The following is a 21938-nucleotide window of genomic DNA, read 5'->3' as shown; positions in this document are numbered from 1 at the left end:
GTTCTGCACCCCATTTCCTTGCCTTCGAGAGGGTGTTCCGCCTCTCTGCCCCTTCTTCCCTCCTCCCTGGGGCCCCAAGTCTCCGGATTAGGCACATCTGCTCCCACTGAGGCCGGACCACGCAGTCCTTTGCTATCTATGCATGTGCCTGGGGCTTTGGATCAAGGTGTGTGCTGCCTGGTTGGTGACTCAGTCTCTGGAATTTTCCCCAGGGTCTGAGTTAATTGAGACCGCTGGTCTTCCTGTGGGGTTGCCCTCCCCTTCGGCTCCTTCAATCAGTCCCCTAATTCCTCCTTACTTCAGTCCAATGGTTGGGTGTAAGTATCTGCATCTGTCTCAGTCAGCTATGCATAAAATCTTTAAAACTTAAAAGTATCTTTAATGAAAACCTTATAAAAAATCGACTTGAGAACTTTCCAGACTCAGGACATAATCTCAGATTTAGTTTATCATCTGGCATCTGTTAGTGAGAAATACAATTAGAGATAAGTATATTTAAGATCTACCCTTATGCTTATGAGTAAGATGAAAATAATAGTCACCTCGGGGTTACTATATGAACTAAATAATGAGAGATAATAAGTTTGTGAGCTTTTTCAGAGTTTGTCATCCTCTTGACATGGGGCTAACCTAAACCCTGAAATGTTTTCAGCTAATGGGGGAGGGTGCTTGTAAGAGATCTCTACTCACAGGTCCTGTGGGCAAAGGATGAGTATTTACTTCTTTACTGTGCCTTTTTCTCATCCTGTCCCCTAGAGAATCTATGTACTAAATTACAGGTTCCCACATCAGACCCAGACAGATATCACGTCTCTCCAAAGTGAGAGATTCTAACAGCTCTCCAAAGTGAGAGATTCTCACTATTTCTCTGGAATGCCCATTGTATTGAATTCTACTCTGCACCTGCAGCTAGATCACTTCCTGTTTATCTTTTTGGTAAAGACTGCTTTTCTGAGGCAATTATCTCCCTAGCTGAGCAGATGTGTGAGGCAATAGCACACAGTTGCTCAAAACAGTCCGCATTAACCTGAAACTTAGGAATGTACAGAATTTTGTTCTGTACATTCTAAGTTGGTCACGACAGTGTGTCAGGGTTTTAATTACAAGGGGGAAAAAGTACATTTTATTTATGAAAATTGATTTATTTTATGGTACTGGGTGGTGAACACAGCCTCATGCATGCTAGGCATGCCAATATTTTACAAATATAAACTTAAAATTTAACTCCACCGGAAGACCAACAGATTCAACTAACCTGGACCTTTGGGGCTCTCAGAGACTGAACCACCTACCAAAGAACATACATGGGCTGGATCTAGGCCTCCCTGCACATATGTGGCAGATGTGCAGCTTGGTCTTCAGGTGGGTCCTGAAGAACTGGAATGGGAGCTATCCCAAAAGTTGTTACCTGTCTGTGGGATATGTTCTTCTAGCTTGTTTGCCTTGTCTGGATTCAGTTGGAGAGGATGCGCCTAGCCCAGCAGAGACTTGAAGGGCCAGGATTGGGGGATATGCAGGGGGACTCCACCCGCTCAAAAGAGAAGGGGAGGGGGAAGAGATTATGGGAGGGGCTGACTGGGAAGGGGCAGTGAGCAGGATGTAAATCGAGTAAGTAAAAAGTAAATTTTAAAAAATATTTCTAAAAAAACTAACAAAAACAAAAATAAAAGATTCTAGAACAGGTTAGTAAATAACTCATGAACAAATTCTAGCCCACTGTTTATTTGGGGGGCTGTAAGAATGGTTATAAAATATTTTGTAACAAAAATGGAATTTTAATTTGGTGTTTATAAAATTTTATTGGAACACAAAATGCTAATTCCTTTACAGATTATTTATGTCTGGTTTTATATTACAGTGGTATTATTAAGAACTTGTAAAAATAGGAAGTGTAGCTCATTTGCAAAGACTGTCACCTGGTCAGGATATAGAATCTTTTTCACCCTTTGCCTTAGACTCTAACATGAGAGGTAGTTAACAGGTAAAATACACATCATGAAAAGTAATAAACCCCAGTCTGAACTATATGCTTAATTCCAAAGTGTCCTGGCCTCTCACAGGTACTTGAAATATAAGGCAAATCATGAAGACAGCAGTTAATATAAGGAAGGGATCTAAGGTTTTGGATGTATTTTCCTAAGTATCATTTCCATAGCTAATGTGATGAGCTTCGTTTTCTCCATTCTTTACCAAAAAAGACAGGCAACGAAATCCTGGCAAGGTACATGCAGTAAGATTAGGGTGGTTACAAAAAAAAAGAATGGTCAAAAAGAGGTTTGAGGTGTGGGAACAGGACTCAAGCTCTGAGGGCCAGCAGAAAGAATGGTACAGGCAACCTTGGGAGACAGGAGTTGGGAGGACCCTTCAGAAACCTGGGAGGTGAGAGACTTTAAGGATGCAAAGGAGGGACCCTAGATGATATGCCCTACACTGTAGAGTCCACCTCCTGCAGAAAGACAGAGCATCAAGTGAGGGACGGGGTTGCCATCCCACAGTTAAAAACTCTGACAGAATTATTCCTGTTTGAAAGAACTGCAGGGACAAAAATGGAGAAGAGCCTGAGGTAAAGGAGGTCCAGTAACAGGCCCAAATTGGGATCCAGCTCAAGGAGACACTGAACCACCAACCAAGCAGCATACACCAGCTGATATGAGGCCCCTGACACATACACAGCAGAAGACTGCTGGGTCTAGACTCAGTGAGAGAAGATGCACCTAACCCAGGAGACACTCAAGGACCCAAGGAATCGGGAGGTCTGGTGGGGTGGGGGTGAGGGGTGGGGAAATCCTTTTGGAGACAGGGATGGGGGGTAGAGGGAGGAGGTATGGGATGAGGAACAAGCAGAGGGTGTACCAGGATGGGGATAAAGACTGGACTGTAGGGCTGGAGAGATGGCTCAGCGGTTAAGAGCACCCGACTACTCTTCCAGAGGTCCTGAGTTCAATTTCCAGCAACCACATGGTGGCTCACAACCATCTGTAAAGAGATCTGATGCCCTCTTCTGGTGTATCTGAAGATAGCTACAGTGTACTTATATATAATAAATAAATAAATCTTTAAAAAAAAGAGAGAGAGAGATCCGATGCCCTCTTCTGGTGTATCTGAAGACAGCTACAGTGTACTTATATATAATAAATGAATAAATCTTAAAAAAAAAAGACTGGACTGTAGGGGCTAGAGAGATGGCTCAGTGGTTAAGAGCACCGACTGCTCTTCCAGAGGTCCTGAGTTCAATTCCCAGCAACCACATGGTGGCTCACAACCATCTGTAATGGGATCTGGTGCCCTCTTCTGGTGTGTCTGAAGACGGCTACAAGTGTACTCACATACATAAAATAAATAAAATTTTAAAAAAAGACTGGACTGTAAAAGGAAAAGATTAAAGAATTTTTAAAAAAAAGAGGTTTGATTCTGCTCCAGTAACATAGAGGTCACTATTGTTATGATTTTGTCATATAATCTTCTAACTGAATAAGTCCTTTCTTTCTATAGTGCAGCTGAAAGTATTGAATTATAAAGAGGTTCATATTTGTGGTTTTTAGTTTGATAGAGTTTGAAAGAATATCGTGGATGTTTCAGGTTTTAAAAAGGGGTCTCACTCTGCACCTCAGACTAGCCTAGAAATCACTATGTAGCCTAGACAGGAACTCACAATGATCCTCCTATCTCAGCCCCACAAGTTCTAAGATTACAGTCACGAGCAGCCATACTGGGCTAAAAGCAAAGTTTTTTGAAAGCCAACCAGAGCTATATTTTATTTCAATGAAAAAGAATAATGAAAAGCCCTCTGTAGGAAAAGCAAATTTGACAAGATTGTTTAAATATATAGGCAGGCCTTAATATTTCAAAAGTAATTTTCGGTGTTTTAAATTTTTTTTAATTTTATTTAATTTTTTTTTACACTCCAGATTTTATCCCCCCTCCCGGTCAACCCTCTCACTGTTCCACATCCCATACCTCCTCCCTGCCCCTTGTCTCTGAAAGCATGTCCCCATCCCCCAACTCCCACCCCACCAGACCTCTCCACTCCCTGGAGCCTCCAGTCTCTTGAGGGTTAGGTTCATCTTCTCTGACTGAACCCAGAGCTGGGAGTCCTCTACGGTGTTATGTGTTGGGACCTCATCTCAGCTGGTGTATGCTGCCTGGTTGGTGATCCTGTGTCTGAGAGATCTCAGGGGTCCAGGTTAATTGAGACTGCTGGTCCCCCTACAGGGTTGCCCTCCTCCTCAGCTTCCTCCAGCTTTTCCCTAATTCAACCACAGTAGTCCCAGCTTCTGTCCATTGGTTGGGTGTTAATATCTGCATCTGACTCTTCAGCGGCTTGTTGGGCCTCTCAGAGGGCAGGCATGATAGGCCCCTGTTTATAAGCACACCATAGCCTCAGTAATAGTGTCAGGCCTTGGGGCCTCCTCTTGAGCTGGATCCCACTTTGGGCCAGTTGCTGGACCTCCTTTTCCTCAGGCTCTTCTCCATTTTGTCCCTGCAGTTCTTTTAGACAGGAACAATTATGGGTCTTTTTAATGGAGAAAAAGAGGCTTTATATATGTATGAATGAGTGAATTGAGCCGTTGAGGCTTAGCCTATCATAGGCATCCGGTAAATATTTCTGAAATATTTAAAAAAAACAATAAATATACAAATTTAGTAGTACTCCACAAATAATCAGTGTACATTTTAGATGCTTGCACATGTCTATCTCTTGAACAGAAGCAAAGTAACCAGGACAATCACTCATTTTAATAACATTATTTTTCTTAAAATTTGCAAATCACTGAGGAAAATACTACAATGAATACCAGGTGGCTGTGTAGCCACAGAAAGTATTGCAGAATGAACTTTCTAATTTAGAAGAGAGAATGAACACAGACAACCTAAAAGGACCCTCTGGTTACAAGTTAAATAAAGCTTTTCTCTATAACTGCCATTTAAACATTAGGCTACATTTATGTAAATGAAGTAACATCTATGGAAACAGACTAGCAGAGACTAGATTTACAACTGAAACCTAAAACCTGGACAAAATTCATGAAATGCTAACTTTCAGTCTTAGAGAAGGAAAGCATATGGACTTTATGACTATCTACAATTTATGTCATATAGCAGGATTTATAACACATCAGTAAAATGCATGACAATTAAAGAGGCCAGAGGACATACATGTACATACTTTTAATATTTTATTCTATATTAAAAGTTAATTCTGATACATTCAAGAAATATACTATACCCCTTAAAACAATCATTAAAATTATAGCTAAGCAAATAATGCGATTAACTCTTCAAAAAGTCAATCCAAAAGGTATTAAAAGAAAAAAAAAGGACTGGAGAGATGGCTTAGCCATTAAGAGCACTGATTGCTCTTCCAGAGGTCCCAAGTTCAATTCCCAGCAACCACATTGTGGCTCATGACCACTTGTAATGGGATCTGATGCCCTCTTCTGGTGTGACAAAGACAGCTACCAGTGTGCTCAAATGAATAAAAAAAATTTTTAAAAAAGAAAGTAAGGGGCTGGGGATTTAGCTCAGTGGTAGAGCGCTTACCTAGGAAGCTCAAGGCCCTGGGTTCGGTCCCCAGCTCCGAAAAAAAAAAAAAAAAAGAACCGAAAGTAAGAAAAAGGAGAATGAAAAAACGATGGAACAAATGGAAAAGAGATGGTTGGTTTAAAACCAAACATCTCAGTAATCGCATTAACAAGTGGTTGAAATACATTGATATTGTCAGATTAAGTAGGAAGAGATAATACAATTGTATATTGCCTGTAAGAATCTCATTTTAAGTGTAAAAATAAAAATAGATTGTAAGTAAATAAGGGAAACTAGAAAATTCTGTGCTAGTTAAAACAAAATTCAATTTACTATAATGATGCTAGGCACAATAAATTACAGAACAGAAGACCAAGGATAAATGAAGTCCATTACATAATTTTTAAGTGGTGAATTTTCACATATTACAGTGTTTCAAACTACATGAAGCAAATATTTATAATTCAATAAAAAAAGCATTTGAAAGTCAGGAATTAAACATTGTCTCTGAAATATTAAGGGAACAAGTAAACAGAAAACAGACTTCAAGAACAATATTAATCCATTTAATTACTTGATAGCTATATAACTTTCTACTACCAATCTATGTCTGATTTATATGTGCATGGCACATTTATCAATGTAGTCCCTACTCACTGGCAAACAATAAGTCCTAATATTAACAGGATTCAAATGATATTTGAGACTGGGTTCTTAGAGAACCATGAAATTAAATGAGAAATCACAATAAATCCCTGGAAAACACCAAAAATCTTAAAATAGGAAAAATTAATATATGTCTAAGTAGCTCATGGCCCAAAGTAAAACTTAAAATGGAAATTAGGCCATTTGATCAGTTCATGGGAAGGCATCTATATAGCATGCCTGAGGTTCTGGGATCAAGCCAAAAACAGGAAAATATTTCAAAACAGGAATATCATTTTTAAATTTTATTATTTATTCATAAGTTCATGTATCAGTACTATATTTACATCTTTCTCCATCCCTCTCCTCATTCCAACTCCTCCCATGTTCCCTCACTATGACATGCTCTCAAATACATGGCTTATTATTCTTTATTTTTATACACATACATACATTTATAAATACAAAATGGTACTAATAGGTATATGTGTTTAGATCTGACGTCTTGGGATTAAGTAATCTGTCATGTGACTGTTTCTGGAGAAGACTGATTCTCCCACTCTCAGTAGCTGTCTTTAGTCGGTGTTTTATTGCTGTGCAGAGACACCATGACCAAGGAAATTCTTATAAAAAAGAAAGCATTGGGGCTGGAGAGATGGCTCAGAGGTTAGGAGCACTGTCTGCTCTTCCAGAGGTCCTGAGTTCAATTCCCAGCAACCACATGGTGGCTCACAACCACCTATAATCAGGAAATGATTATAATGAGGAAATGGCCTCTTCTGGCCTGTAGTTGCATACATGCAGGCAGAAAGCTGTATGATGTATACATAATAAATAAATAAATTTTAAAAAAAGAAAGCATTGAATTGGGGGCTTGCTTACAATTTCACAGTTTCAGTCCATTATCCCCATGGCATGCATGATGCTGGAGAAGCAGTTGATAGTTCTACATTGTGTTCCATGGTGACCCACTTCCTTCAACAAGGCCACACCTCCAAATCCTTCTAATCCTTTCAATTAGTTCAACTCTCTGGTGACTAAGCATTCAAATATATGTGCTTATGGGGGTATCTTATTCAAACCACCACAGTAATCAATTATTGACTGTAGCTCTTCATCTAGGGGTGGGAATTTTTAAGATTTCTCCCATCCACATTGGCATACCAACTAGTATTGTCATTTTTCAGGTCTTGTTTAAGTAGCCATAGGGTTGACATTTCGTGAGTCCAGCTTCCTTGTCATATGTAGAGAGAGCACCAGCTCTAAGCAGTTATTTTGATCCTCTCTGGCTCTTACAAGTTTTCCAATCCGTTCTTCAGTGTTTCCTGAAGGGTATGTTGTAGATGCATAAATTGGGGCTGGGTAATTAGGTGGAGATTTCTGTAATGGATTCTGTCTGCTTTCCTGATTTCTAGGTTTACTCCATGTTATTAACTCAGATCTAAAGACTCAGAGCTAGAAAGCACAAGAGACCATGTTGCATTTCTCTTTGTGGTTCCAGGTTACCTCACACGATATAATTGCTTCTTTTTATCTTGAGATTTCAGGGCTTCATTTTGCTTTACTTGCTTTACAAGTACCTGTGACGTAAGATATCTGGTCCCTTGGACATATGTAAGGAGTGGTATAGCTAGGTTTATGGCAGATTTACTTTTAGTTCCTTGAGACCTCGCCACACTTACTTCCATATTGGCTGAATCTTTTTGAAATCCCACTAGCAATGAATGAAGGTTTGCTTTACCCTGAGTCCCCTGAAGCATTTGTAGTTTATTTTGTTGATTTTTGCCATTTTGACTGATGTAATATGAAATCTCGAAGTTATTTTGATTTCCATTTCCTAACTGCTAAGGATGATGAGCATTTTTAAATATATTTCTTAGCTGTTTTTGTTTCTTCCTTTGAGAACTGTCCATTCTGATTTATACATTTATTTGTGTGTGACTTTTTAAAAAAATTCTTTGTGTATTCTGCATATTAATCCTCTATGACTGACAAAGATTCCCATTCTGGGTACCTTCTCATCATTTGATTCATTATTTTATTTGCTGTACAGAAGCTGTTTTATAAGGTTCTGGGGATCATACCTTGGTTGCTCTAACTGATATGAGAAGAACTTCTCACTATAAGTGGGACCGTTTTCTGGCAGGAATCCTGTTCTGTATAAATGGAGAGACGTTGGGGATTTAGCTCAGTGGTAGAGCGCTTGCCTAGGAAGCGCAAGGCCCTGGGTTCGGTCCCCAGCTCCGAAAAAAAGAACAACAACAAAAAAAAAAAAAAAGACATCGCCAGATAAATGGAGAGACAATTGAGCAGCAATAACGTTCATTCCACTCTGCCTCCTTGTGGTGGCTGTGATGTAACCATCTGTTTCAAGTTTTTGCTGCCTTGATTTCCCTGCCATGAATGTATATTTTCCTCACAAAGAACAATAAAAATAACTCATTTTAGAAGTAATATATTTTCTCACTATTCTCTTGACCAGCAGCTTCCATCTTTTATATATGATATACACCTTTGAATTTTAATTTTTAGTTATTCCTTATTTGTTGTGAGACAGACAGAGAAAGAGAGAGAATAGAAGAGAGAAGAATGTGCTTGTGCCATGGCAGAGGTCAAAGGACAACTTTCAGGAGTCGGCTCTCTTCTTTCACTTTGTTGACATAGGTCCCCCCCTTCTTGTTTCTCCCATGCAATGTACTTAAATTTAGTTGTTCCATAAGCTTCTGGGCCCTTCTCCTGTCTCTGACTCTACTCTCACCATCAGAGTTCTGGAATTATACAACATTTAGGGGGTTTTTTGTTTGTTTGTCTGTTTGTTTAATTTTTGTTTTTTTACATTGGTCCTGGAATTGAATTGATGTCCCACTGGGTTATCAAGCTTGGGCAGCAGGCATTTTTACCCACTGAGTCATCTGATCAGCCTAGACCTTTGACCGTTTAATAAAAATAAGTGGTGTCTACTCTCAGCAAATGTATACATTAAATAAAATGTATATAGCTTATGCATATGAATATAATTTCAAGGGGTTTACAGCTTGAAAATGGCTGAACTCTGCATGGGGCATGGACTAGAGACTGAGGAAATGGCCAAACAATAACTTGTCCAACTTGAGACTCATCCCATAAGCAAGCACCAATCAGTAACACTATTGGTGGTACTCTGTTATGCTTTCGGATAGGAGTCTAACATAGTTGTCCTCTGAGAGGCTCCACCCAATAGCTGACTTAAATGCAGACAACAACAGCCAAACAGTGGATGGAGCTTGAGGACTCTTATGGAAGAATAAGAGGAAGGATTGCAGGGTCCCTAAGGGGATAGGAACTCCAAGGGAAGACCAACAGAGTCAACTACCTGAACCCTTGGGGCTCTCAGAGACTGAACTATCAACCAAAGAACATACACAAGCTGGACCCAGGACCCCCTATGCATATGTCACAGATGTGCAGCTTGGTCTTCAGGTGGGTCCTGAACAACTGGGGTGGGGGCTATGATAAAAGCTGTTGCCTCTCTGTGGGATATGTTCTTCTAGCTGGGCTGCCTTCTCTGGACTCAGTGGGAGAGGATGTGCCTAGTCTCACAGAGACTTGAAGTGCCAGGGTGGGGAGATTCAAAGGGGGTGTCTCCCATCAGCTCAGAGGAAAAGAGGATGAGGAGATGGGAGGAAGGATTGTTGGGGGGTGACTGGGAAGGGGACATGAGCAGGATGTAAAGTGAATAAGTAAAAATATAAATTAAATTTAAAAGGGAAAGGAAAGAAAGTGTGGGCTGGAGTGGTGGCTCAGTGGTTAAGAGCACTGACTGCTGTTCCAGAGATTCTGAGTTCAATTCCCAGCAAACCTCATGGTGGCTCACAATGATCTGTAATGAGATCTGATGCCCTCTTCTGGTGGGTCTGCGAGACAGCTTCAGTGTGCTTCTATATAACAAATAAATAAATCTTTTTTAAAAAAGAAAAGAAAATGCATGAAGTCAAGGACTAAGTAAGTGTCTGTTTCTCTTCTCCTGAGTGGCATCCAAGCGTAGTGTCTTCTCTTTTCTCAAGTTCATAGTCCCTGCTTCCTCGTTATGTCAACCTCCTTTCCTCTCAGGATTATTTTTAAATTTCTATGGCACACATCTTTCTACAACGTATGTATAGTCCAACAATTCCTACACTTACACCCCTTGGATTTTATCCTGGGTAGTCAGGTGAGAACACATGGCCTACATCAACCAGTATAATCAGCACGTCAGACACCAAGTCAGAAAGTACCAGAATATGAGTATAGATTATAGTCAGAAACCTTGAAGGGTAGCTAGGCATTTCTTGGATGCCTTGGTAGCAAAGGGTGCAGAGTTGAGAGAGCTTGCAACCACAAGCTGGACAGGTCTTCAGAGAGGAAACGTTGGAGACTGATTTTCCCCTCTTTTATAACACTTTATTTTAAATGAAATAGTTTTTTGTGCTCACAAGAAACACATGCTTAGCAGAGTCAATGAAGTTTAAAAAGAACTATTAGAAAGAAAAGACCATCTCCATTTCAACCACTTGCTTCGCTTCCAAATGATCTGCCCACGCCCTTTAAGTGCAGGTGTAAAGTAGACCATGTGCAGAATGAACATCGGTGGCTACGAGAGGAAGTGGAGAGAAGAAGTACATGATTTGCTATTTTATTAAAGATAAAGTGGTCCCCCAAATCCTCAGATCTTAACAGGAATCGGTATTAGGAAAAGATGCAGCCTCTCCCTAATGAGCACACAGGACTAACCACACATCACAGGACGAACCATATTTGACCTCTGGAATTTGCAAGTAACAAAATGAATGACAAGGCCTCATGCTGTGGGGGAAGGGACAGAAAGTGGTGGGGGTAGTGAGGGGAAAAGTAGGCTGGCTCCTGACGCACTTTTCTGGTGCTTGGGAGGGGAACTAGGGACCTGAGCCCACTGCTGACGTCCCTGTCACGTGATCAGGAGCAGACGTATGCAGAAGTCTCTCTCTTCCAGGTACCAGCTACCAGCTCCTTATCTCCGTGAAGGAAGGCAGACTTGAAACCGAACGACAGAGGGGGGAGCAACTGCCCTATAGCCCGGCAGGTTGGTACAAGCCAGGAATTCCTGAGGGAGGGGTGGTAATGGACAGAGGCTAGCGAGGAGAGGACTCTGTCTGCTTTTCAAATACCGCCCCCTTTCCACCCCCATTCATTTTGGCGCAGAAGATTGTGTGAGTGTTGGGGGTAGCAGCTCAGAGAACTGTGGGCTAATGGCAGAAGGAAATGTGAGAAGGAGTCATTTCACAGGGATAGCTACAAATCCTCCACTGCCTGCAGATCGCTGGGTAGGAATGACAGAAGGCTAAGACCAGAGCTGATTCCAAAGCAGATACTCGACTCCTTTCCAGATGCTCACCAAGTTGGTGCAGGAAATCGATGGGGATGGGAACAGGGGTCATTGGAGGGAGATCAGGGGTAGAGAATGCCAATTGAGATATCACAGGAACAGTGATTGAGCTACAGATGCCTTACAGAGGAGGGGGGGTGGGGAGGGACAGCGGAGGGAGTGGGGTGGTGATGGCCTAATCCCTTTTAGGTAGCAGGAGAGGGCAGGGGCCCTGACTTCAGGCTGAGGAAGATGAACTGACCCAGGCCTCCTTTTCCCTTTTCCATCCCCCAACCATTTTGGATCCCAAAATGGTAGGCTGGGGTGACCAAGGGTGGGGATTGCTGCAGAGAGAAACAGGTTTAGTAGGAGGCTCAGCTCCTAATTACGGAGTGACTCCTCAACTCAGAGGGATTCAAAAGGAGGTATTAAGGACCCAAAAGATTAGAGTTCAGAAATAACTTGTCCCTTTCACTGTAGAAAGCTGGGTGGGTTGTTTTTCCTGTGTATGTGGGGAGGAAGGGGTGAATGCAGTCCTGTAGTTATATCTGCCCTGCCTTCTGCTGCTACTATCTCTATTTTCAGAAAAGTGTCCCACTACTGTCAAGGGACCCTGGGGTGGGAGTGGGGAGTTCAGGTACAGAGATCTGAGGGCAGCCAGACCTGTCTGCTGACTTTCAAAGTTCTGAACTCTACTCATTTTGGTGAAATGATAGCAGATTTGGGCAGGGAAATCAGACCCAGGGAAACAGTTTGGGAGTAATTCTTCTTTTCTGTAGCCTCAGGACTAGAAAAAGGTAAACCATTGAGGGAGATGTGTGGAAGAAAATCAGAGAAGACAGAGGAAGGAATGTGCACTGAAAGGGAGGAACTGGGAAAGTTTGGACAATGATTCTGGGTCCTGCTTGCCAGTCATTCTTCTTGCTTGCCAGTCTTCTAATCCTTCACCATTTGATTCCCATCTCCCCACAGGTCTTCAAGTCTGTGGCTGTGGGCAGCAACCCAGCCAAGGAAAGGGAAGCCCTGCAGCACCAGTGCAGGTTAGTGAGAGGAGGAGTGTGCTCCACCCTGGAAGTAGAGCAGAAGCTGGGGAGGCCACTGCTCACCCCCTCCCTCCAATCCTCCTCATTACAATTTCAGGACACATTGCAAGGTCCTAAGGGAATGCGATCCTTTGCAGCTGGTGATGCCAAAGTGGAGGCTATGAAAGGGAGGGAGGGGAAAGGGTGGCATTTACCAGGCTCTCCGAGGCTATCAGAACACCCCTGAAATCTGCATACACGTTTTATAAGTTTTATAACTGAAAGGATGAGAAAAAATGAAAATGCCCCTCAATTTCTGTAACTCTTTGTAAGTTGAAACTACACAGCAGAGCCAGAACAAAGTTGAGACACCATTACTCTCTGTGTTTCTTTCTTAGCACATTCCTTTAATGGTAGGAAGACACACCCTTGACGTTTCTTGAAAGGTTGGTCCATGTAAGAAGTGTGTAGGGAAAGGAATCTAAGGTAAGAGTGCACCTAGAAGGTGGATTAAGGTGGTTTGGGAAAACCATAAGAAAAGGAAAGCAACCATTAAAATTTTGTGCCACACTGTAGACCCTTAGTGTTCTTTTCTTTGTCTTCTAGGACAGGCAACAAAGAAAAATTGCAACATGGAAAAGTTCTACAAAGAAAATGAAGGAAAGCCAGAAAACAAGGGAAGGGCAGAAGATGAAGGAAGTACAGAAGAGGGAGGAAAAGCAGATGAAGACAAGTCAGATACAGAGGGGAAACCAGCGCGCCAGGGCAAGCTAGAGGAGGAGGGAGGGCCAGGTGAGCAGGCACAACAGAAAGGTGAGGGGAAGCCCGAGAAGCAGGGAAAGTCTGACGGGGAGGGCAAGCGCCCAGGGGAGAGCAAGCCCGATTCCCAGGCAAAGTCAGCCAGCGAGGCGCGAGCTGCAGAAAAGCGCCCCGCTGAAGATTATGTGCCCCGGAAAGCAAAGCGAAAAACAGATAGGGGGACAGATGATTCTCCCAAGAACTCCCAGGAGGACTTACAGGACAGGCATGTGAGCAGTGAGGAGGCGATGAGAGAGTGTGCAGATATGACAAGGGCTCAGGAAGAGCTGAGGAAGAGGCAGAAAATGGGTGGTTTTCACTGGGTACCAAGAGATGCACAGGAGGCTTTAGTCCCCAGGGGCCAACGGGGAGTCAGGGGGGTGAGGGGAGGCGGAGGCAGGGGTCAGAAGGACTTGGAAGATGCTCCATTTGTTTAATGCCTTCAGCCTTTCCGTTCTGGTTTCTTTGATGGGAAATATTGCCAGCCCTGCTTTCCCTGGTAGGCTTTTGCCGGGCTCTGTGCTTTAACCTTGTGCTGAGATTTTCCTTTAGGTGTCACTCCTGTTACCAGCAGACAGCACTATGTCTTTTAGTAAAGGACTTCCACCCATGTGCATGGAAGAAATGTTCATGGTCTACTGTAAAATAATAAAGAGAACAGTTTGCAGAACCACAGATACAGTATCAGTCCATTTTTGAAAACAAAATCATCATGTAGAGTATACACACAAGGAAAACCGTGCAACCACGTAGACCTATAAGAAATAATGTTTTTTTCTGTGTGGTGAGATTTGAGGGTTTTTTTTTATTTTCTCATATAAACCTCCCCACCCCACTAAGAACAGAGCCTACTGTTTTCTAAATACTTATTTATTTATTATATATACAGTGTTCTGCTGCAGGTATGACTTCAGACTAGAAGACAGCATGAGATCTCATTACAGATGGTTGTGAGCCACCATGTTGTTGCTGGGAATTGAACTCAGGACCTCTGAAAGAGCAGCCAGTGCTCTTAACCACTGAGCCATCTCTTCAGCCCAAAGCTAGTTTTGTTATAAAAGAAACAATAAAAGGTAAAATAAAAGGCTGGGTGCAGTGATGCATGCCTTCCCGAAGCAGAGGCAGGCACATATCTGACTTTGCAGCCATAGTAGGCTTTACTGCCAATCAACTGAAGCCAGTCAGAACAAGAGAGTGAGCCCATATCTCATATTAAGCTTATAGTAGCAAAGGAGGCCCCTAAAACTCTTGTCAGAATATAGATTCACAGGTAAAACTGCACTGCCTCTGGACCTGAAAGTTGGAGGAGTTTTTTTCAGTCCCTGCCAATGCTACTGTCCCTTGTCATATGTGAAGGGGAGATAGAGAAAGCTTACACCACAGAACTATGGCACACAGAGAATTTGAAAATGAGTGCTACCAGTGTGCATTCACAACACCAGATCAGACACATGGGGGACAACTGAAGGAAGTCTCATCTATGCCTAGAAAAAGATGCAGAAAACTGAGGTGTGAGTGATCCCTTCCCTAGAGAAAGTGCCACGTCTGCTGGCCATATACCTTCTCCCTCATGGATCCTGCATCCATTCAAGACACCCACTACCATTAGTAAGTGAAGTCACTGAGGTAACAATGCCACTTTTACTTTCCTGAAGACCCTGTTAACTAGAATATCTATTCCGTTCCATTCTGATGTGTTTACAATGAGGTGTTTTTCTCACTGTAATAGCTGCCAGTCATAAAAAAAAAGATGAGGAAAATGCTTTCTAAAATTTTAACTGAATATTAATCCACCAGATTTACCCTTTATTAATCGCTCATTTATTTATTTCCTTTTGACAGGATCTCATGTAAGCCTAGGCTAGCCTTGAACTTAGCTATGTAGACAAGGAATGGCCTTTTGCTTTTTGTTTTTAAATCCTGTTTCTATATCCTTATGCTGAAATTATAGGCATGCACCACCAAACCAGGTTTATAAAGAGCCAATGATGAAACTCAGGGCTATGTGCACTCTTCTACTCAAACACATTAGTAAATGGAGATATATCCCCCAACTTGAAGACTTTCCGTTTATAAAGTTCCCAAGAACTTATCTTACTCAATTTTTACTTCCCACAACACTTAATAGACTTAATAGAAACTTAAAAAAAAGAACACATTAACCATCAAGTCAGAAGGCCTCTCCGTCTTCGCACCGCTTCTGCTCATGGTTGTATGAACACTCTTAACTATGCAAGCTCATTACTTTGCTACTGTTGTTATTGTTGAAGCAAGGTCTCATGCACTATACCTCACTATATAGCTGAAGATGGCCTTAGATTCATGATCCTTCTGCCTCCATCTCCCAAGTGCTGGCATTCGAGGCATGAGCTACCACACTCCTCTCATGTAAGTTCATTCTTATGCAACTGAAATTTGCCATTTCAAAAGAAGCGTGGCAGGGGAGAAATTATTGTCCAGCTCTTTTCCAAATGGGACATGGTAGTAGCTTTCAGACTTTGAGAGCTACTGATAGAATATGTGCATGGAAGTCCCCTCTGTTTTGCGGAAAATATAGAATCCTGGTTGCCAGAGCAGATCCAAATCATCAGGATTTCTTCTGATTTGACATTTCTTCTACTGTTAGTTTGTTTTAAAGAATTTCATTGGATCCATTCATTTTGGGCAGTGTGCGTGCATGCAGGCATGCAGGCATGCTTGCTTGTGTGTGATGGTCTTGTGGAGGTGAAAGGACAATTTCTAGTACTTGGTCCCCTCTTTCCACCATGTGTCCAGTGGGAATTGAATAGGCTCCTTTATTTGCTGACTCATCTCCCCAGCCCTCACTTTCATGTTTCATAAAGTAGATAAAGACACTGAAACAAAAAAACACTAACAGTGCAAAAGAGTTTATTATTAATAAACACTGTAGTCTGTATTGCCAGTGCATATACCAACTGCTTAAATATGTTTGGCTTGTGATACCAACCATCATATTTTTTTTAGTGTGCATGTATGAATACTTTAAGAGATTTGTTGAAACATAATTCACAGATCCCAAGTTTTACTCTCCTAAGTGCACAATTCAGCACTTCTCACTATGTTAGCAGAGTTCTGAACCCATCGCATTATCTAGTTCTAAATTAGATATTTTCATCACCCTCAAAAGAAACCTTAGACTCATTGACACTGTGCCTATTCCCTGTCGCTAGCATCTGGTAAGCAGTGATCCTTTTTCTGTCTCTACGGATTTGTCCAGTCACATAAATAGAATCACACACTACATGGCTTGTTAGATCTGGCTTCTTCAACTTGTCATAATGTTACAGCATCCATCATCACTAAATATCTGTGGGTAAGGTTTTATTTCAAAATGTGTTTTTTGTTTTCTTGGGTATATTCTTGGGAAACCAATTTTTAAAGTCTATAATAACTTGGTAAAAGTTTTGAAGAGCTGCCAAATTGTTTTCTAAAACAACCGTGACACTAGACAATCCTACCAGTAGTGCACTAGGGTTCCAATTTCTCAATATCTTTGTTGACACAATTTTATTATAGCAATCTTAGTTGATTAAAAAGTAGCAGCTCATAAAGATTTCAATCTAAACTTTGCTAATGGCTAACAACCTTCAGCATTGTGTGGCATTTTGTTGATTATTTATATATCTTCTGAGGAGAAATGTGTACCCACCTGCTTCTGACTCCCAAGTACTGAGATTAAAGGCATGCACATTTTAAAATCAGATTGATAGTCATTTTTATTGTTGAGTTGAAAAAACTCTTTATCTAGTGGAGACAAGTCCCTTATCAGATAGATAATTCGCAAGTGTTATTTCTTAACTTACTAAGTATAGCCATTCTCTATGGACTGTCTGATATGATAATGGAACACATTGTGCCTTACTAAAATGTGTTAGTCAGCTTTCCTGTGCCATAATCAATATCTGAAAAAAATCAACTTTAAAGGAGCAAAAGTTATGGTTGGGGAGGTTGAAAACACTGGCTATTTTTCCAAAGGACCTGGGATGGCTTTCCTACAGCCATATGCTGGGGGTCATCTGTAACTCTAATTCCAGAGGGAGACACCCTCTTATTGTCCCTAAGGGAACTGCACACACACAATACACTTGAATACAAGCAGGCAAGACACTCTTACACATAAAATAAGAGAGAGTGGGGGAGGACGCAAAGGATCTGGGGTAGATAACTCCGACATTAAAGTGCTTGATGTATGTACAAGTATCAAGACCTGAGTTCAGATTCCTGGTGCCCACATAAATGTCAGGTGTGGTGGTACACATCTGCATCTCTAGAACTGCACAAGGGTGGGTGATGGCTGGAGTGAGAAGGTAGATTCCTGGAGTTTTCTGGGCATTCAGGCCAGTTAATCCGTGAACTTCAGTCTTAGAGAACCTGTCACAAAAAATATAGAGGAGGAACTGGAGAAATGGCTTGGTGGATGGAAGAGCTTGCTGCTCTTGAAGAGCTGTAGTTCCCAGAGCCCATGCTGGATGGCTCACAACCATTTGTCATTTCAACTCCGGAGGATCTGCCACCCTCTGCTGGCCACTGTGGGTACTGCATTCATGTGGTGTAAGTAAAGAGAACACACCAGGAAGTAGTGGCCCAAATAAAACATAATAATAAATATAAATACAAAAGTAAAATATTAAAAATAAATGAATACAAATAAAATACACACCTGATGTCATCCTCTGGTCTCTCTCTCTCTCTCTCTCTCTCTCTCTCTCTCAAACACACACACACACACACACACACACACACACACAGCTCTACCACAGACATCTTACCACATTTGATAAGTACACCAGTGAGTTACTGGACTCTGAGGATCATTTGCTAGTTTAAGGTAAGTTCATACTAGAGTAGCTAATAATGCCAAATACCTCATGGCTTAATCAAGGCTTATAGAGACAGCTCAGCAGTTCTGAGTACTGTCTGTTCTTCCAGAGAACACAAGATAAACTCCCAGCACCCACATGGAGACTCCCTACCATCTGTAACTCCAGTTTCAGACTATCTGATGCTCTCATCTGGCCTCTTCTAGCATAAGGCAAGCACATGGTGCATAAATGTACAAGCAGGTAAAACACCCAAATGTGGGGGCTGGAGAGATGGCTCAGCGGTTAAGAGCACTGACTGCTCTTCCAGAGGTCCTGAGTTCAATTCCCAGCAACCACATGGTGGCTCACAACCATCTGTAATAGGATCCGATGCCCTCTTCTGGTGTGTCTGAGGACAGTAACAGTGTACTCACATACATTGAACAAATAAATATATCTTTAAAAACTGAATTTAGGCCTGGAGAGATGGCTCAGCTGTTAAGGACACTGACTGCTCTTCCAGAGGTCCTGAGTTCAATTCCCAGCAACCACATGGTGGCTCACAACCATCTGTAATGGGATCTGATGCCCTCTTCTGGTGTGTCTGAAGACAGCTACAGTATATTCACATACATAAAATAAATCTTTAAAAAAACCACCCATATGTATAAAAATTTTAAATGTATATGTGAGATTTATTTCTCAAATGGTAGGAGATCTGGGATGGAAAACTTTATTTCCTGTAGTATCTTATAGGGACATACCTTATGATGCTAGCTAGCATGATATCAGGTAATAAGAGTCCCTACAGGTTGGAGAGATGGCTCAGCAGTTAAGAGCACTGACTGCTCTTCCAGAGGTCCTGAGTTCAATTCCCAGCAACCACATGGTGGCTCACAACCATCTGTTATGGGATCCGATGCCCTCTTCTGGTGTGTCTGAAGACAGCTACAGTGTACTTATATATAATAAATAAATAAATGTTTAAAAATTAAAAATTAAGAGTCCATATGAGGCAGGATAAAAAGAGAGAAAATAGGATATGTGAAGGGAGAAAGTTCTTCATCTTGGGATCTCATTTTCATTCCTTGCTGACTAAAAGTCAAGAGTTTCGATTCAACTGGTGAAATCAAAACTGCTGTGAAGATTGACTGCACAAACAATAATAAAAGAAGATTTACACAAAGTCTCATACAGGTAAGAAAAGGAGCCTAGCTTGGAATCTAAATGTTTTGGTTCTAAATTAATAATTCTTTTTTTTAAGATTTATTCACTTATTATATATAAGTACACTGTAGCTGTCTTCAGAAGAGGGCCAGAAGAGGGCATCGGATCTCATTACAGATGGTTGTGAGCCACCATGTGGTTGCTGGGAATTGAACTCAGGACCACTGGAAGAGCAGTCAGTGCTCTTAACCGCTGAGCCATCTCTCCAGCCCCCTAAATTAATAATTCTTAATCGATGTTCTTAAATTTGATCTTCCATTTATTGTCTAATCTATCCTTTAGGGTTTCAGAAAAGTTGTATGTACTGTTTTCTAAGAGGAAAATCTTAGAAACAAAAACAAAAAGACAAAGAACAAAAAAAAACAAAAAACAAAAACAAAAACAAAAAACAACGACCAAATGTCACTGTTTCTGTTACTGCCAAGCCTTAAAGGGCATTTTTACAGCAATCCACAGCTGGATTAGACAGGATACGATAGACAGTTGAGTGAATGGTTTTTTGACTGCTCAGTGAGGAGGTGATAAGATGTGTAAGACTGAGTGCTCCTGTAAAGCAAGTTTCCTTTGCCTGCAGGCTCTTTGACTTTAGAGCCTAAGAATGACTTGAACATAAGAACTAGTGGAACTAGAAACACCTTAAATGTACTTCAACCCACAAATTTATAGTGAAATGAGTAACATATGCACTGTTGAATATGATTCAGCTGTTAAGAGAAGGGACATCCTGAAATCTGAGGGTAAGTAGAAGGAACTAGTAAATATTACATCGAGTGAGGTAATGTGACCCAGAAACATGAATATTACAAGTTATTTCTCAGCAGAGGCCCCTACCTCAAAATAGTGGGATGTGAGTACATAGGCTGGAGCAACTGCAGAAACCAGGAAAGCAACATGGGTCCATTGCTAGGGCAGAGGGTTTGGGGACCAGAGATGGGGATAGCAGGGTACAAGTACTATGACTGGGGAAATGTGGGTTCTTTAGAGGGGTGTGGTAAACACAGAAGGAAGAGGGGAAAACGTCTTAAGTAATTATACTATTAGCTATTCACTTAAAAAATCTATAACCCACATGAATCTGTGTATAAATGTGTATAGTTTAAGAGAAATTTTCTCATCTGGGCTGACAATGTTCCATCCCAAAAGCCAAGACCATGTAACAGAAAACCCAACGCTAGGCATAAGAAACTCTCTTTTGCGTTGTGAGTCAGAATTGTCCAAGAGACTCCCAACACACAGGCTCTTGCTCTTTGACCTTGTTGCCTGCTCCCTCAGGGGTGGAAACTATGTCTCCATTGCTGAAGACATCGTGTACTTCAAGTACAAGGCCTCAGGGATCCCCTGATGTGGAACCGACCTGAGTGCCTGCTCCTTGACGATTAGGTTCCATGGGACCAGAAGGTGACATGCAAGTTTCCAGAGGAAGGCAACTAACCCTCCTCCCCAGCTATGAGGTCCATGAAGCACAAAACTGACCAGCATGACACAATAGCCCTAAGGGTGAAACCTTGGTGGCAATCAAGAGCTCTCTAATTGGAATTAAGTACATCTCATCAAGACAACAAGCCTGCCTGGTACTAGAAATCTAGCTATCTACTCAGTGCTAGTGAAATAGTGGATCCTGGAGGAGAACCTATAATCACCACTTTAATAAACCAGGATAATCCCAAAGAACAATCCAAACTTTTGTCCTTATAGCCACAGATAGTGCAGTCTTCACTCGTCATCAAGGAAACTCATCTTTGCAACAGAGTGACCACTATAGAAAACCACAACCAATCAAAACGTAGCATTATCAAGATAAGCCCCAATGGATACATCAACAAAACATTCCTTTACTAAGTCTCAGGAACTGTTAGGGAAGGTGGGACAGAAAAATGGTAAGAGCCAGAGGATCTGGGAGTTTGCTGTGACACTGTGTCTCCCAATAATGACAAGAGCTACAGCCATGAAGTCTTACAAACATGACTGTCTGAATGTGAGTCGAACAAAGACAACACAGTAGACAGCTAAAGTGGATGGGAGAAAACTCAAAGGCCTCAACCCTACACAACAGATTATAGGCAACTAAGGAATGTTGAGAGTGAGAGAAATGGTTTTCCCCCGGGAAGAACATGCCTATTGGTTATCTAATATTATATGGCTAGCCATGAAAGCATGTATACAATTAACATTACTAAACAGGTTATATTACAAATGTATATGCACATACAGATACATATATGTGCATGTAACAACAGTCAATGAAAAAAGAGGCTACAATTATGAAAGGGAGCAAGGAAGGGCATATGGGAGGTTTGGAAGGGAGGAAAGGGAAAAAAGAAATTATATAATTTTATTATAATCTCAAAAGTAAGAAAAAAACGGAAAAAGAAATACCTCTTAATATGTAATAGGAGGGCTGGAGAGATGGCTCAGCGGTTAAGAGCACCCGACTGCTCTTCCAGAGGTCATGAGTTCAATTCCCAGCAACCACATGGTGGCTCACAACCATCTGTAAAGAGATCCGATGCCCTCTTCTGGTGTGTCTGAAGACAGCTACAG

At 41.5% G+C, this 21938-nt stretch overlaps 1 protein-coding gene and 1 long non-coding RNA gene across 3 annotated transcripts in view; one reads left to right on the top strand and one right to left on the bottom strand.

The window, feature by feature from the left end:
• Positions 1-21938, bottom strand: part of LOC134484140 (uncharacterized) — a 69053-nt gene that overhangs the window by 23441 nt on the left and 23674 nt on the right. The gene's annotated exons all lie outside the window — the stretch shown is intronic.
• Tceal5 (transcription elongation factor A like 5) lies at positions 11139-14029 on the top strand. 2 transcript variants are annotated; one of them, NM_001329156.1, is made up of 4 exons: positions 11139-11245; positions 12500-12567; positions 12948-13035; positions 13156-14029. In NM_001329156.1, exon 4 carries the CDS (start codon positions 13182-13184, stop codon positions 13782-13784), a length of 603 nt encoding a protein of 200 aa, NP_001316085.1. In that variant the 5' UTR covers positions 11139-11245; positions 12500-12567; positions 12948-13035; positions 13156-13181; the 3' UTR covers positions 13785-14029. The 2 variants fall into 2 exon arrangements, with proteins under 2 accessions (NP_001316085.1, XP_087456819.1); XM_087600693.1 differs by lacking the exons at positions 11139-11245; positions 12948-13035 and adding an exon at positions 11261-11560 and having other exon boundaries at positions 13156-14022.

This window comes from Rattus norvegicus, chromosome X (genome assembly GCF_021556685.1).
Source record: "Rattus norvegicus strain SHRSP/BbbUtx chromosome X, alternate assembly SHRSP_T2T, whole genome shotgun sequence".
In the NCBI taxonomy this organism is placed as follows: Eukaryota; Metazoa; Chordata; class Mammalia; order Rodentia; family Muridae; genus Rattus; species Rattus norvegicus.
This window is presented reverse-complemented; position numbering and strand designations above follow the sequence as displayed.

Coding starts and splice junctions, on each gene's coding strand:
- Tceal5 (XM_087600693.1), top strand. Junction 12,568..13,155: donor GCCCTGCAGCACCAGTGCAG/GTTAGTGAGAGG, acceptor TTTGTCTTCTAG/GACAGGCAACAAAGAAAAAT.